This window comes from Pseudonaja textilis, chromosome 1 (genome assembly GCF_049901715.1).
Source record: "Pseudonaja textilis isolate UNSWEBS1 chromosome 1, rPseTex1.2, whole genome shotgun sequence".
Classification (NCBI taxonomy): Eukaryota; Metazoa; Chordata; class Lepidosauria; order Squamata; family Elapidae; genus Pseudonaja; species Pseudonaja textilis.
Window position 1 is genome coordinate 16252969 of NC_141990.1, and position 17446 is coordinate 16270414.

The following is a 17446-nucleotide window of genomic DNA, read 5'->3' on the forward strand; positions in this document are numbered from 1 at the left end:
CCATTAATAAACGTTCAGGCAATTGTGATACTACCTAATAATAATCATATCATCCAGCCCATGTTTTATGAATAATATCATGAGGCAGTTTATCAAAGGCTTCATTGAGGTCCAAATGACACGGTTTCTCATAATAAACTTACATCTTTTTTGTCTTTCCTTTTAACATAACCACAAACTCTTTTTGTGTGTGTTTTGTTCCCCTCTCATCTGTCCCTCTTGCAGTTCTGAACTTTAGCCTTTCTGACCCAGTTTCTGGAGAATTCTATTTGGTTACTGTTCCTTAATTTCATGATCCTTTTTCTTTTCAACATTTCTAAAGAGCTCTATATGTATTCACACAGTCCTCTTTTAGATTCCTCATGCTTTTTCTTCTTGTGGGGATTGCTTGAAGTTGCATCTTCAGTATCTCATTTCACAGAATTTCCTATCCTTCCTGGACACTTTTCTGCTTCAGGTTTTGAAGCTTGGCTCTAACCTACTTTCCCTTAGAGATCATCACCATCGGTGCTTCTGAAGGTGAGTGCACAGGTATTATTCTTCTCAGTCCCTCCTTCTTCAAACACCACAAATTCAAGAACAACACGATCTCTTTCACACAAGATATCCTTTATACTCGCTTCTTCAACAAATTACCCATCACTGATGAAGATTACACATGGAATAGCAGGCTGCCTTGATTGTTCTAACCAATGAAGCGGTCAGCAAGAGGGGATTAGAATTGTTTCTCCTCTGACCCTAAGCAGAGTTCAATTCCCAGCAGAGGTCAGGATAATTGAGATCACTCATTATCCCTACTGCATGCCACTTTGAAAGACTGGTCATCTGATGCACTTGTTGCCTTCCAGAATATTTTTTTCTCTGCTTGTTCCATGCCTCTTAACTGGATTGGATTTTAAAATGATCCATGGTCCCAATTTTTCACCTTCTTGCCTAAGGCATTAGAGTCACCATAGATTGTTTTCCAAGATCTCATCTGGCTGTGTCATTCATCCTGATGTAGATCAAGGTGGAAAAATAGTTATTAGTAAGTTTGAAAAAAAAATCTTGGTAATTTCATCACATCCTATATATACAGTCACCTTGTGAATGTCTGCATACACAACAACATATCATGACCGCATACGGCTGCTTTAGCTCCTCTTTAAGTAATTACTCATCATGACATACATCTTTTTTCTTAGGATGATTCTTGGGTTATTTTGATTCATGGGGTCTCAAGTGTCTTCTACAATGTTCTGGATTTATTCTTGAACATTCTTGCTATTCTTGTCGGGGGGAAATGCCACCTGTAAAACATCTTATAGAATTTTTCTTTATATGCTGTTGACATTGTCATTTTATAATTTTGAGACCACAATTTTTGCCATTTCTCTAAATCAATCCCATATCCAAAGTTCTTCTCCCAAACAATCATAGTTTCTTTAACTTGTTCTTCTTCTAGTTTAGTTTCTAATAAATATCCATACAGTTTTTTAATCACCTTTTCATCAGTACCTGTCAAAATCTTATCTAGATCAGTCAATTTATCATAGAAACCTTCTGTTTTAAAATCTTTATCATACCTTGAATGTATTTGCGCATATGAAAACCAATTCATCTTTATACCTTGTTCCTCTAGTTTTTGAATATATTTAAGTTCACCCTTTTCATTCAATATTTCCCCACATCTAACTGTTTGTTCCTTCTTGTATATTATAGGATAGGAAAATGCTTCAATAGTCGATAACCAGACTGGAATTTTCAAGTAACATTGTCTTTTAATCTTCTCCCAATTTAACCACAAAGACTCCCGGAGTGTCTTCTACAATGTTCTGTGCATAGTTTGATCAGAGAGCTGCTGTTCACTCTCTGGCACTGGCATTGACACTGAGTGATTCCTGTTCTTTTTGCATCTCTGAGTCACATGCTTTCACATTTCTGCCAAACTCTACTGAAATTTGTTCTTTGCTCTCTGTTGCTTGCTCAGTGAGCTTTTCCATGTCAAATTGCCTATTTATTTAATTAATTAAATTTACTTTGGGATAAACATGGTGTCAACCCGGAAGCTGGCCTGACTGAGGCCATTTTGAGACTTCAGAGCTGACACCCCAGGGAAGAGGGAGAGGGAGAGGGGAATAGAGATACTTGGGGTGTTGTAGCCAAAACAAAATATTTTCTCATGGAAACCAAGGACATTCCTGCAGGTGCTCAGGAGGAGGGGACTGGAGTCACCTAGCAACTAGACAGCGTTTTGATTGGACCATGTGACTGATTGGTTTGAGAAAGTGACAAACTTTCACTTTTAATCAGGTGAAAACTGTAGGAATATTCAGAGTCAGTTTTCACCAACTCGTGCCAATATGACCATGTCCAATGTCCTATTTTTTGAGGAAATTGCTTGCCTTGGAGTTTTGTTTGTTATGGGTATGTTTCTTGGAACCCTGACACGTGGATAAGTCTTGACTGGGCTTGTACAAAATTTGGATAGCTTTGGAGGATTAAGAAGAAGTTAATCTGTCCACAACTCCCTAAAACAGCTGCATCTTTAACTAGGATCTGAATCCAAAGTGCTGCACACAGTCCTAGCACTGAATTTTGTCTGGCATGTGTAAGTTTTCTTAATTTCCAGTGTAGATAGTTAAAGTCGGCTTGAACACAGTGTAAAATGTCTCAGTTAATAGCTCCCCAATATTGCATAATTCACCTGCTTCAGTCACCCTTATTTTAAACACGACTATGAACTACCATGGCATATCTACCATTCTTTTCTGCCTTTATACTTCATGTACATGTTGTCAGAAGACTAAGAGAAAACAACACTCAACTTTCTCTTATCTCTTCTATTTTATTTATTTATTTGGTTTGTCAATTGCTTACAAGATAATTGGTATGAGTAAAAACATAGTTATGAATACATGGATACATATAAGAAAAATAAAAATAAAATAAAAAAGCAATAGGACAGGGATGGTAGGCACGTTGGTATGCTTATGCATGCCCCCTACAGACCTCTTAGAAAAGGGGTGAGGTCAATAGTAGACAGACTAAGGTTAAAGTTTTTGGGGTTTGGGGAAAAAACCACAGAGTCAGGTAGAGTATTCCAGACATTGACCACTCTATTGCTGAAGTCGTATTTCCTGCAATCAAGTTTGGTGCGATTAACCTTGAGTTTGTATCTATTGTTTGCTCTTGTGTTGTTATGGTTGAAGCTGAAGTATTCATTGACAGGAAGGACATTGCAATGTATGATTTTATAATATATACTATACTTAGATTGGACCAAAGGCGGCGTAGTTCTAGCTTTTCTAGGTCTAGAATTTCAAGTCTGGTGGCATAAGGTATTCTGCAACAAGTAGAGGAGCGGAGAACTCTTCTCGTGAAATATTCTATAAATGGCTGAATGCAAAATGTTTTCTAAAAAGGGTAGCCACAGGTCTCACTTTATGGATGTCAAGTCGCTGGCAGGATGCTGCCATTGCAAAGGGGAGGGGGTTGTTTCATGGGCTTGGGCTACTGGTGGACTGGGGAATTGGGGTGGAGGTTGAATGGGGAAAACAGCTTAGCACTTTGTGCAGGAATTTTCAGGCTCTGACTGAGTCTGCAATCACTTTCTCTCAATACAAGTTTCTTTTGAAATACCACTTTTTTCCTGAGAAGAATGCTGAGGCAGGTCCTTACATTAGGTAGAGTCTGCAAAGTGGTCAACCCAGAGAAGCACCTGTCCTACCATGAGACCTGTGCAACGTCCCAAAGCAGCAATGAAGAGGAAGCTGAATGCTGGGGTGAAGCCTTGACCAAGGCTGAACCAGGGTTGAATTCCGGCAGATGGACTGAGGACGTTGTGTGCCTGGGGGACTCAGCAAAGCCCAGATGGCCCATAGAAGTCAGGAAGAAGCATGATTGGGAAGGGAAGATGAAGGGAGTCACCCTCACCTGAGGCAGTCAGCAGCATGGACGGAAAGTGGAGCTGGAGGCGCTGGAAAATGAGGAGGAAGAAGAGAATGAACCTCACCATGCTGACCTCCTCATGCAACAAGCCATGTGATATATGATGGATGCATTCCAGAATCTAAAGGCACCAGAGGCAGTGGCTCAGATGGTGGGAGACGACAGACATTGGAACGACTAGACAGAAATGGGAAAGCCTCATCCCTAGACATCACAGCAGTGGTAGCTGCAATCCCAGCAGGGACGCCAGCAGTGGTGGCAACCCCACAAGGGGACGGAAAGGTGGCAAACATCCCGAGACTGCGATAAAATTTGTCTCGCATGATCTGTTTTTGACAAACATATGTTGACTTTCGGTTATGACTTTGTTTGCCTCTAGGTCAAGGGTGTCAAATTCAAAACCCCTAGGCCGGGTCTGGCTCTTTGGGTGCTTAGTTCTGGCCTGCAGGGCTACCCTGGAAAACAGCATTGACCTACAGTGCCTCTGCCAACGAAAACAGAGCTTGGGAAGGCTGTGTGCATTTTCGCTGGCAGAGTGCTTGGGCTACCATAAGTGAACTGACATGAGTCACATTGATCTGTCCATGCCTCCCCCCGCCCCTCCCAAGGTCAAACACAACCCTGATGTGGCTCTCAATGAAATCAAGTTTGACACTCCTGCTCTAGGTATTTGCAGATTCGTTGCTTATTTTTTCCAAAATCTTCCTAGGTATTGATGTCAGGCTGATAGGTCTATAGCAGTGGTGGCTAACCTTTTTCAGCTTTTGTGCCAAAAATTGTGCACATGTGTGTATGCCACCCAGAAGGCAATGTGCATTGGGGCCCCCCATGCCCCCTGCACATGCGCAAAAGAACCCCCGCACACCCCGCGTGTCTCTGTGAATGCGTGTGCATCTCCCATGCACTTCCGCCCCTGTGCATGCACGCGAGATACCTGACAATTAGCTGTCGGGTGGGCAGCACACGCGCATGCACAGTTGGACTCTTCCAGGTGACCTCTCACATGCCGGCAGAAGTGGCTCTGCGTACCATAGATTTGCCATCACGGATCTATAGATTCCTCCTGCAGCACCCTGCTGGCCAAAACGGGGTGCGGGGGGGTCTATGTGGCACCCCTTGCACCTTGTTTTTACCCTCCGTGGCCTCCTGCAGTACTCTGCCAGCCAAAAACAGGCCATGCAGCCCATTTTCAGCCATTTTTAGTCCGTTTTTCGACCCTTTGGGGGCCCATTTTTCAGCTAGTTTTTGGCACATTTTTCGGCTAGCAGAGTGCTGCAGGAGCCCATGGAAGGTGAAAATGAGGTGTGGGGGGGTCACACATAGCTCGTTTTAGCTGCCAGAGGCCCCACGAGAAAGTCCTTTGACACCCCTGGTCTATGGAGATTTTCACTCATCCAAGTCATGGTTGTCCCAATGGTGCTTTTTCAAGTGGCAACTGGACTTTCTTAGTTTTTCCTTCAAAACATTTCACTTCCCATCCAAGAAGTTTCTTCAGAAATGAAGATGCTTCTTGGATGAGAAGTGAAATGCCTTCAGAGAAAAACAAGAAAGTCCAGTTGCTTCTTAAAAATGCACCTTTGTGGCATAGAAGGAAGATAAGACCTATTCTTTATAATCACAGGAGGGAAAATATGTGGTATGGCAATTTACAAAAAGACATATTTCTATCATTTAAACAAAAATTTTGTGGCAACAAGGAAAAATTGATGGAACCAATTACTTAGAAGGATGATGGTCTTCCCTTTGGTTCTTTACAGAACTAGACAGGTCTCTAATGGAAATGCTTTAATTTGGATTTTTTCAGGGAACGAAGAAGCTTCATACCATAACATCTAATGGTGCAGTTATGAGAGTAGCAAGCTTAAGTACATAGAAAAAGAAATACAGATGATCTGGTTTGTATGCAAAGCCAGAGTCAACCAATACGTTTTTTTTTAAGATCAGCAGGGGCAGCTCTGTGAGCATGTTGGTGGGTTCAGCTCACAGTGTGGAGAGCCGGAAAAAAGACCTCTTAGTGGCATCATTTCACATATGTAATTTGTCCATGGGAAAATACAGCCAATCCCATATTCTTGTTTGAAACAACTGAAGGTTTTCATCCAGGCATTTGCAACATGAATAGTTACCCTTTTAAAATGAAATGTTTTCATTATTATTTTTTATGACTCTATTGCTGTCTTGTTTTACAACAGGTGGCTTTATTTTGGATCATTTTATCTTTATTCAACATTGTTTTTAATTGTTCCTTTTTGTATTATGTTTTAATCTCTTGCAGGAGGAAGTATTGTTTTTATTTCGTTTTATTTTATTTTGTTTAGCCCTTCCTTCCTTCCCTCCCTCCCTCCCTCCCTGAGAATAGATGAGTACATTGCAAAAACATTCATAGAGGTATCTGATGATTTAATTCACTCACAGTGCCTTTAGGGTCTGACATAATGTTGCTCTAGGGCTCGCATCTTCAATACAATGTATATGAGCATTAGGCTCCCTGCTGTACCAAAGATGCTTTTAATGAAAATATAAATGGGAAGATGTCATGCTGTGAAAAAAGTGCCAGCCTGAAGGATCAGATCTTGACTCGGGATAAGCAGTGAGCTGAAGAAGGTCTTATAGAGGATGCCAAAATATTTAGCATCATGAGGAGCTCCAGAAGAATCTCTTCAGTGGGTGAATGCTCAGGAAAGTGCTAAAAGCAATTTAAATAAATGTAAAACAATGCACACTCAGGCAAACTGTGAATAGAAAATGTGTAGAGGCAAACATAATGACCAGGGAATTCATGAAGAGATTAAAATGTTTGGGACACTTTAACTTAGAAAAAAAAAATGAAAGAGGGATATAAAATCATGGAGAAAGTGAACAGGGATAAGTTTTTCTCCCTATCTCAGAACACCTAGCAACAGAGGCCATCCAGTGAAGCAGAAGGGAAGAAGATTCAAAGCAGACAAAAGAAATAACAAAGCATACAATTAATTTGTAGAAGTTGCCACCTCAAGTTGCAGGTGAAGGCCATATCTTGGATGGCTTTCAAAGGGCATAAGTTAATGAATGATGGATCTATCAAGAGCTATTACAGTAATTATTTCTAGATTAAAGGTAGCATGCCTCTGAATCAGTGGTGGTATTCAAATAAAGTTGCCACCAGTTCGGTGGGTGTAGCTTGGTGGCCGCGCTTTGCACACATGCACACTTTGTGTGCACGCGCGTGCCAAACACGTACTTTGAGCAGGCGCAGAGGCATTCTAACTTGCCTCCTGCAAGCCTGCACGATGCTGGTCCCTGCAGCAGCTGCCACGTGACGCTATTCTGCGCTGCGCAAAGCAGCTGTGCTTTGAATTCTGGCCATAAAAGTGAGTATGGGAGCCCGGGCAGGCAGGCCAAACACAGAGCAGTGAAAAGAACCGGTTCGGTCTCCATTGCTCATTGCTGCTACCGGCTCTCCAGAACCAGGCAGAACTGGTCGAATACCACCACTGCTCTGAATATATATTGCAAGGAGTTGACAGAGATTTGAGAGGGCTATTTCTCCATCTTTGGCACTCCAAACAACCAATCAGAATAGAACAGGAAGGGACCTTGGAGGTCCCTCTGCTCAGGCAGGAAACCATTTCAGACAAGTGACTATCCAATCTTTTCTTATAAACCTCTAGTGGTGAAGCACCCACAACTTCTGAAGGCAAACTATTCCACTGGTTACTTGTCCTGTTAGGAAGTTTCTCCTTAATTCCAGGTTGCTTCTCTCCTTGATTAGTTTCCATCCATTATTTCTTGTCCTGCACTCTGGTGCTTTGGAAAATAAACTGATCTCCTCCTTTTTGTGGCAGCTTGTCCTAAAGCATCTTACTGGCCACTATAACAAACAAAATGTTGGTTTGATCCCACATAGTTTTTTTGCATTATTTTTATTTCCAAGAATTCTTCTGGGACCCACTATCCATAAATATTTTTAGAAAACAAGAGTATCTTGTTGCCTATTTGTCCAGGAAGAATAAATAAATATAAGTGAGCAGGGAGGCAGGAAGCACCCTGAGAGCTTCTGGGAGTGATATGCCATTTTGTTATCTGATAATGTTAGCAATGCAAAGGATGTTGCTTGCTACCTAGAGGATCTTCAAGACTAATAGTCATTGATAGAATTACTCTCCAGAATTTTATTCAATATGTCAAGCAAATGAGTGGCCATTACTGTCTTGTGGTAATGAATTCCACAGATTTAAGTATGAAGTACTGACTGAAAATTTATAACAGTATTCGCAGTGAATGCAATTTTTGAGGAAAAACTAGCTCCAAGCACTTCCAGTTAGGATAGTCTTGTCTTGTCAGCTTACAAATTGTCAAAATGTACTTCCAACTTTTGTATTTACCCTTCAGCATTGGTCTTTCACTGTAGAAGAGATACTGGCCAAGCCAGGGGGAAGAGTCAAACCAGGACTTAGTCGAGAATCCCTACATGGACACAAGAGACTGAAATCAGACTCTCCCCCTTGAATGCTGTTGAATCTTATCTAGTCTCATCCAACTGCAAACTGTTAGTCTGAGAAGATTCTTGTGTATAGGCTTGAATAATAAACCAGCTAATTGAATTCTTCACATGTGGACCCAATTGTTCACTCCTGACACCCACTTGTTTAAAAGCCAGAATGAAATGAACTTTTGTTTAGAAACATTTTCCTGCAACAGTTCTTCCCTGATGTGAACATTACTGCTCACGTACTTATTTCCACATGCACTATGAACAAGATTCCCTTCTCAGTCTGGCATTGCATTCATCCATGCCTAGCCAAGATTTACTTCATCAGTTTGTTAAATAAATTATAACTGGCTGGGTGCAAGCAACACATTAAATCACATACCGGTAGTAGAGTACAAACCACAATGGTTAGGCTCATTCAACTTGCTAAACCAAAATGAAACAAATTACATTATAGTTTAGGTGAACCAAGTCTGGAATTAATTTCAAAATACTCTGGAGTAAGCTCTGAATTACGTTTTGGTATCTATGAGGTTTTTCTCTCCTGCAGTGCAAATAACAACTTTTGATTAGTAATTTTCATCAAGATTATAGTATGAGAGAATAGGGTTAAATTTATTCCTTCTTTATTTCTAGGTTTCTAATTCCACTCTCTGTCTTCTGGACTATTTACCCTTTTAAAAATGTAATGTAATTTTACCTTTTATAATGCTTGAACTGTAAAGATGAATTTAACATTTTGATCTTGAGCAATTTATCAACTGGATTTGTACAGCATGATGGGCTATTATGTGGCACATTAATTTGTGGGTTGATAATATATATCTTGGTAGAGTGGTTTATTATTTAAGTCTAATATATCCTTCTGGCTACAAGTAATAGAACATAAAATAGTAGAGTTGGAAGAGACTTTGCAGGTCTTCTAGTCCAAATCCCCTGCCCATGGCAGGAGATCATATACTATTCTAGATTTTTGGGGGGCTTGAGGGGATGGATACATATGATCATAGAAAGAATAACAGAATAACAGAGTTGGAAGGGACCCTAAAGACCCCCCAGTCCAACCCTGTCCCTCCCAAGCAGGAAACCCTGCACCATTTCAGACAAATGGCTATCCAATCTCTTCTTAAAAACCTCCAGTGATGGAGCCTCTTCAACGTCTAGGGGCCAATTTTCCACTGGTTAATTGTTCTGTTAGGAAATTTCTCCTTAGTTCTAAATTGTTTCTCTTCTTGATTAGTTTCCATCCATTGCTTCTTATTCTGTCCTCAGGTGCTTTGGAGAATAGGTGGACTCCCTTACATTTTGGGACAGTATCATGTCACCCCAGTCCTTTTCACTAGACATTGAAATACCCAATTTCTTCAGCTGATTTTCATGTTTTTGCCTCCAGTCCCCAAATCATCTTTACTTTTTTATGCACTCTTTCTAGAGTCTCAACATCTTTTTTGTACTGTGCTGACCAAAACTGGATGCAATATTCTAAGTATAGTCTTACCAAACAGTGGTGGGATTCAATTTTTTTTACTACTGGTTCTGTGGGCATGGCTTGATGGGCGTGGCAGGGGAAGGATACTGTGAAATCTCCACTCAGAGGTGATATTTGCCAGTTCTCCGAACTACTCAAAATGTCTGCTACCAGTTCTCTAGAATTGGTCAGAACCTGCTGAATACCACCTGTTACCAAGGCATTATAAAGTGGTACTAACAGTTCACATGATCTTGATTCTATTCATTTGTTAGTGCAGCCTAGGACTGCACTGGCTTTCTTGGCAGCTGCAACATATTGCTATCACATATTTAAGTGGTTGTCCACTTGATCTCTCTCGCAGTTACTGCTATTGGGCCAAGTTCCACCTCTTCTCCCAAAACTATGAACCCCTCCAACCTTACAAGCCTTTGGGATCCATGAACTTAGTTCCTCCCCCATGCATTGGCAATTGGCCAATGTTTGGAAGCTCCAGCATGGATGTGTGATAGAGATGTTTTGTGTTTTTAATGTCTTCAACCTGGGTTTTTGTTTGTTTTATTGGTGATATTTTATATGGCATGTTCAGCATCCAGAGTTTCATTGGATAGATGTAGCCTTCAAATTTGATTCTTAGATTTTTATCTCTCCTTTACTACTTTATAGGTAATTCAAGGCATTGAACATACATAATAATCCTTTGTCAAACTATTTTCCTCACAACGATAACCCTGTGGGGTAGGTTGAGCAGAAAGTGAGTGACTGGACGAAATCACCGAGCAGGCTTTCATGCCTACACAAATACCTTAATCATTATAACAAACTGGCTTTTAAAAGATCCGTTCTTACTTTTGAAGTACATTTTATTTGATTAATTTATGGAGGTAACCATCTGACCTTTATATGACTCTGGGCAGCTTACAATAAAGTTAGACAAAATATACAATCTAAAAATTTAAAAAAATTGATTTATATAGCCTTTCATCTCCAGGCAGCTTACAATAAAATAGATAAAATACATATAGAATCTAAAAAGTAAAAAACATTTTATTTTTCAGTAACAACTTTTACAAAGTGAAGTGGATAATAAAAACAAATTAAGATTGCCAAATTAGTCATGACACTATCTTTATTTTCACCTTTGGATAGCTCTGGGCTTGGCAGGGCTAGGCTTAGTCCTAGATTATCTGAAATAACTTGTTGGGAGGGGGTTAATTCATGATTAATATTGAATCTTATTTCTATACATTATTTTAACTAATGAGACAAGGCAGTACTTAACTGTTGTGGCTGAGTTGAGCAGCGTTATAAATATTTAAATCAATCAATCAGATTCAAATCAACAGGGAACCACAATATTTCTGGCATAATCAACCTACCTTTTAATTCAACCTACCTCTTAAAATTGTTGAGGATAAAACTGGGTTGAGAATCCCATGTACGGTAGCATGCAATATATAACAATTCTGAAAGACAATAAAATATTATAGAAAAAAAAGTATTGACTCAGTTCTGAATTTATGAAGTACAAATATATCAAACTGTCACAAGATGGCCAATCTCAAATATTTTTCACAAGCATGGGGGGACACCTCTGTTACAACTGCCAGAAATGTGAGTTTATTCAAAACTGTGCTAGGGACTGAGGGGGAGAGGCTCCCCTGATATTTATTTCTGAAGGGTTAATAAGTTTAGAAGGGAATGTTTTTAACAGATCCTTGATTTTGTGTATCATCATCTTCACCCGTTAAAACGTTTTGCGTGCAAAACTGATTTAGAAAACCCGCTCACCGGAAGGCAATTAGAAAAATATGAGACGCTTTTTAAAAAAAGCTAAAATGCAGTGTAACGTTCTATGGGAAACCGAAAACCTCATCATATTTGCATAACTTGGAAAGCGCGCGGGGGGGGCGGGGGAGAAACGAAGAGTAATGCTGCCCGTTCTTCCTTTGCCAAACTTTTAGGGTTATAGAAAAGTAAACCAAGAGGCTTCTGCCCTTCCCAAGATGGCGCCAGGGCCGGCGAATAAATAAATAAATAAATAATGCCTCCAACGCGCGCTCGTACAGACTGCCTCGGGCGCGCGCCGGAGCGGCTCAAGCCCTGCTTTCCTTACATGGCCATGAGTTCGACCTTCCAAACATGGCGGCCACGCCATCGCTGGGCAATCCGAGCTGAAAGAAGAAAAGAGGAAGCGCAAGAGCCATCTGCGAAAGGAGCGCATGCGCCGAGGGAGTTGTGCGCCTGCGTGTCGCAGCGCCCGAGTGCAGTGAAATTCCGTGAAGGGGGAGGAGAAAGAGAGTGGGGGGGGGAAGAGAAAAGAAAGCTGAGGGGAAGGTGTTGGAGCGGCAGACGCGGGGCGAGCGGCAGCGTTGAGCGCCCTCCCGTGCGCGTTTTTCCCCCCCTGTCCACACACACACGCCTGGTCCGGCGCTGCTCCCGAATCCGCTCAGAATAGTTTCTCCTCGTACTTCCCCCTCCCCCTTATCCCCCTCCCTCCCCCCCTTGGCGGAGGGACTCGCGGCGCTGCTGTGGCGGCGGCGCCGGCGCTGAGAGGACGGGCGGGCAGGCAGGCCCCCGGCGGCGGGGTCGGCGCGAGCGGGGAGGGACGAGGGCTCGCCGGCTGGCTGGCTCGAGCCCGGCAGTCGTACGAGCGGGAGGATTAGCAGCAGCAGCTGCGCCGCCGCCCCAGACTCCCTCCCCGGGCACCGGCGGGGAGAATGACGGAGCTCCAGTCCGCGCTGCTACTGCGGAGACAGCTGGCAGGTGAGTCCGGGCGGCGGTATTTCAGGGCCGTCCCTGAGAACCGGTTGGGCTGAAGCGTGTGGTGTGTGGGGAGCCCGAGCCGGGAAGAAGGGGGCCGGCTTTGAAACGTGGTCGAAGAGGAGGAGGAGGAGGAGAAATGGGGAGCTCCGTGAGGCGGGCCGGAGGTGGTGATGGTGGTGGGGGTGGGGCAGAGTTTCCAAAAGAAAAGTTGGGGTTGGGGGTAATTGTGAGGTAAGACGCGGGGTAGGTTGAGAACAGGGCTTGGGGCGGAAGGGACCGGTTTTGGGGTCAAAAGATAGCCGGGGAAAAGTGTCTTTTGTGCCTACAATGGAAGACTGGTAATTTCCTGAAGAGAAGGCAGTAACTTCGTGTATTTCTGGGGGGAGGGGGAGAATATAGGGCATTGAGAAACTCGCGGGGCGGGGGGTGTCTTGATATTTTTCATACAGGCAAGGAAGAAGGGAGACTTGGGAACGGAGGGAGGTTTAAATATTGCCATGGTAGGAGGGCCCCGGGGGCAGCGACGGGCAACTAAAAGGCAGGCAGTATGGTGTCGAAGAGTTGGGAGGCGTGGTGCGACTAAGTAGATAGTGGGGCCAACGTGTTTAATTAGGGGGGGAAGCAGAGTTGCTCTTAACTTGGAGAAAGAGGTGTGCTGGTTAGTCAAAGAGTAAGAAAGGGGTGAGTGATCTGGAAGGAATGAGGGAAAAGGAAGGGGAGGTCATTGGAGTCATAAGAGCCGCTGGGCATTGGTGTGGTGTACAGTCGTGGGGAGGGAGAGAGAGAGAACAAGGCGCCTGTGAATCGGTTGGGAAGGAAGGCGTGATGGTAAGTGAAGGTGTCACGGGTGAGTCCTTGGAGTAAGAAACAGCCTCTTTGTGGAAGTTGAAGATTCAAAGAAAGTGCCTTGCTGGCTTTTCAACGCTGTCTAATCTTCCTGGAGCCTTTTAGTGCAGAGGCTGGCAAGAGGGGGTTGAATCTGGAGCTGTTAGAAAGGGGGAGTGGCTTGGAGTATGCAGAGGAAAGCTGGAGGTGCAGAGGCCCGAGTCCCAGACGGGAAATTAAAAGTGGTAAGGTTATTTTGTGGGTGTGGGTGTGTTATACCAGTCAGTTTGCTACTACCCCTGTAGAAGGTCATGAGGGGAATTGACAAATAATAACCCAGACGGAAATAGATATTTTGTGCCATACCTGATCATGTGAAGTAAAGTCAACAGTTTCAAGCAACTTGAGAGTTAACTAAGAGTGCCAAAATGAGGGAAAGACGGAAAGGGAAGACAGGTTAACATTTAGGATACTCTGAATAAATGAAAAGATGCCCTTTAGTTACCCAATTTCTCATAACTGAAAAATGTGTTTTCTCCAGTACTATGAGAAAGGTCACTTATTAGTGTGGCTTTCTGGGATATGTTTTAACTTCACAGGTAATCAAAACCTGTGGAATTCTCAAATGGTCCTCTTGGGATATCCTGTTGCAGAAGTGAATGATATAGGTTGTTGAATGGCTGGGATGGGAAGCAAAAACGTCTTGTGCAGTTAAGGTGGTGTGTAAAGAGCATATGGAAGATGAGGATATATAACACTTAAGAATGTAGAAGTTATTAGGCAGTAACTATTAAATGCATCAAAGATAGAAAAAACTTTTTCAGAAAGAGAAAACCTAGTGGGTTGTATACATTGCCTGCATCAGGGAAACAGGAGAAAACATGAATGCTGTAATCCTATGGAAGATGCTTGGCTATTGTTTATAAGGACTTGATTAAGGTTACACTTTAGACATTAGAAGATTCATTAATAGCTACTGGGCTCACCTGTTTAATATGCAGTCAAACATCTTATCTGTTTAGAGAAGATTTGTGAGCTGCTGTCTTGAATGCCTCCTGTGCAGTGCAAAATGAGATTGTACATTGCCTGTTTTGAACAAAGCAGAGTAGGGCTGACATCTGTGGAGTACAGTATTGGGGTGGGTTGCAGGGGGATTAATTATCATTGTTTCAAATTCATAATAGAGGAGCTATTGCAGTCTTCAACTTTTTTTTTCTTTGCTGGGGTTACTGCCAAGTCTATTCCTGGCTGTAATTGGAAATAAAGGACATAACTTGTCAGAGATCTTACCTGGGAAATGGGTGACAGAACCTGAAACCTAAAACAGGATTGCATTACGAATTTCAGGGCATTTGTAATCTATTACCGATTTCATTTTTTAAATTTCCATCTACAGTTACTCGCTCCCCCTTTTTCTTTGTCCCTTGACTGACCAGTCTTGCTTGACTAACATTTTAGCAAGTAATGGTGGGGGGAAGGAGACGGCTGAGCTTGGTCTGTCCTAGCAATTATATCAGACATGTAAGTATGTTGCCTGTATAATTAGAGTGGCATTGCATATCTAGTAGCTCCATACTATATGCTACTCACTGCCATATTAAAAAAGAAAGCAACAGCAATGTGAAAATAACAGAATGTGTCAGGGCTTTTCTTCTCATCTTGTGAGTCCGTAGGATTTTTTAAAAACATGCACATCTATGGCCTCTGATTTTTCCTGTCAGGAAGTTGAAATTCCTTATTAACATATTTTCTTAAAATTTGATGAATCAAACGTGAATACTTTTTTTCTGGTATAGAAACATTTATTTTATTACAAAGATAAGGAATAGTATCTATGCAAAAAGGCCTTGACTTAAAAGCACTGAATGGCTGTATAAATTCAGTTGAGACTGAATTCCTGCAGTAGTGTAAAATGAACTTATTAAATGTTATGGAAGAATTATTGCTGCATGAAAATAGTCCATAGGGCTACTCCAACATCGAAGTGTCTTCTAAAGTTATATTTAAACTTATAGATGGTGTAAAGAAATGCAATCATTTGCTGAAAAGTCAGAATCTTACAGTCAGAATCAAAACAGGGCAGATAGCTTTTTTTCAACAAAGGATTAAAACTTTTTCTACTGTTTTGCAAAATAGATATATATTTACATGGAATTTCCTTTTCAATGAATTGTGGATATTTGGGAAATTTAGTAAAATACAGGTAGTTCTTGTTCAGCAACCTTTTGAAGTTATAATGTCCCTGGGAAAAAAATTACTTACAACTGGTCCTCACACTTACGACTGTTGTAGCATCCACGTCGTCTCATAATCAAAGTTCAGGCGCTTGGCAACTGGTATGGTAGTTACAACAGTTGCAGTGTCTGGGGTCATGTGATCACCATTTGTGACCTTCCTAACTGCTTTCCAACCAGCAAAGTCAGTGGGGAAGCCAGATTTGCTTAATAACCATGGCAAAAAAGATTGCAAATCAGACATTACTCACTTAACCACCTTGTTTACCAATGGAAATTCTCATCACAATTATGCTTGTAAGTCAAGGACTGTATAAACACCTATAATACATCTATTCTGTTTGTTTAGAAAAAAAATGTCACAGCAAACTAAGCTGAGTTGGGACTTGTAGATATATGGATAGAGGGATACCAAACTCTATACTGTGCCTAAATGTGTGTGTGTGTGTCCCCAAAAATCAAATTCATCTTTATCAGTCTTAAGAAAAGTATATGAATATTTGCTCCTGAAGCTATCCACATTCAGCAAATCAAATATTCTGACACAGTAGTAAATAACTACATTTTTAATATAGTACAAGAAATTGCAACAATTATCAGATGATTTGTATAACAATGTTAAATCTGAAGCACACTTAACTTTCCACCATATCAAGCTGTACATTGAGAAACCAAAGTATCTGATCTTATGCAGTTAAATAAGAACAAGAAAGGCATTTTAAGAAAAAATCTTAATTATGATTCCAGTGTTCTTAATTGTTTCACTACTGCCAATATAGAGAACTTGCTGAGAGTTGTTTCCATTATCATAATACTGATAAGCTGTAGTTTGGAGATTTTTCCAGGGTACTAAACTAAAGTAATGATCTTAGTCTGCTTAGGTGGCTGGATAAAACTTGTAGCTTCTTTCAAGGCTGGAATAAACTGAAGCAATCAGTTTACATGCACATAAATAGAATCGTTTATCCTTTGAATGCTACAGGATGACTAGGTGTACACAGTTCATTAAGTTATAATGTATTTGGGTTTTGCTTAGTATTTTGTGTTTATCTAATAAGCTGTGATTAAATTATGCTTACTGTAGTATATGAATCAGTTTTGTGACTCTTACAAGAAACACTCCATCCTTCCTAAACATATGGCAGAATCCTGGCTGATCGTTTTTTAAATCAAAGTTGCTATTCTTTTAATGGAGACCTGCATTCAGTGGTACCAGTATGCATGTGAAATGCCCCAAGTTAAATATCTTGTGTAAAACTTGTGTAAAAACATTTAGTAGCCATTACTTTGGAGAAATTCTGTCAGTTGGATCAGTGATTAGAATTGGCATTAGAGAACTTATTAAGTTCATAATACTTTAAAGCTTTTGAAATTAGGAGTTATTTCTAGTATTCTCTGAAATCTAGTTTTAATTGAATGTAAGATACTATTGTACCTTGTTACACAACTCATTATAAATAGTACAGTATAGATGCCTACATTTATTTTAGAAAATTTATATAGCAACTCATATGTATGAACTCTGGATGGCTAACAACAATCAACAAAAACTATCATCAAACCTATTTCTAAAAGCAAAATAAAAAAAATTCTCCAATCATAATTTGGGTATACCTTCAACTTCTTCATCGTATTTTCTGTTCCAGCAAGTGAAATTACATGTATCAATATTCATTGGTTCTTTCCTGCTGATCTCCTAAACTGGTAATGGCATACATACAAAATAATGATTTATGAGTGCTTCTACCTTCT

At 41.1% G+C, this 17446-nt stretch overlaps 1 protein-coding gene and 1 long non-coding RNA gene across 3 annotated transcripts in view; one reads left to right on the forward strand and one right to left on the reverse strand.

The window, feature by feature from the left end:
• Positions 1 to 838: 838 nt before the first annotated feature.
• Positions 839 to 12046, reverse strand: LOC148127506 (uncharacterized). Of its 2 annotated transcripts, none has more exons than XR_015742156.1 (3): positions 11986 to 12046; positions 11266 to 11335; positions 839 to 994 (listed from the first exon to the last, which is right to left on the reverse strand). It is a non-coding gene; the product is annotated as an uncharacterized LOC148127506 (long non-coding RNA). The 2 variants fall into 2 exon arrangements; XR_015742154.1 differs by lacking the exon at positions 839 to 994 and adding an exon at positions 6481 to 6616.
• Positions 12047 to 12132: 86 nt separating this feature from the next.
• Positions 12133 to 17446, forward strand: part of UBE2G1 (ubiquitin conjugating enzyme E2 G1) — a 40692-nt gene continuing 35378 nt past the window's right edge. The window contains exon 1 of the mRNA XM_026708721.2: positions 12133 to 12635. Within this exon, the coding sequence (XP_026564506.1) occupies positions 12590 to 12635 (46 nt within the window). The 5' untranslated portion in view covers positions 12133 to 12589. The remainder of the gene's footprint in view (positions 12636 to 17446) is intronic.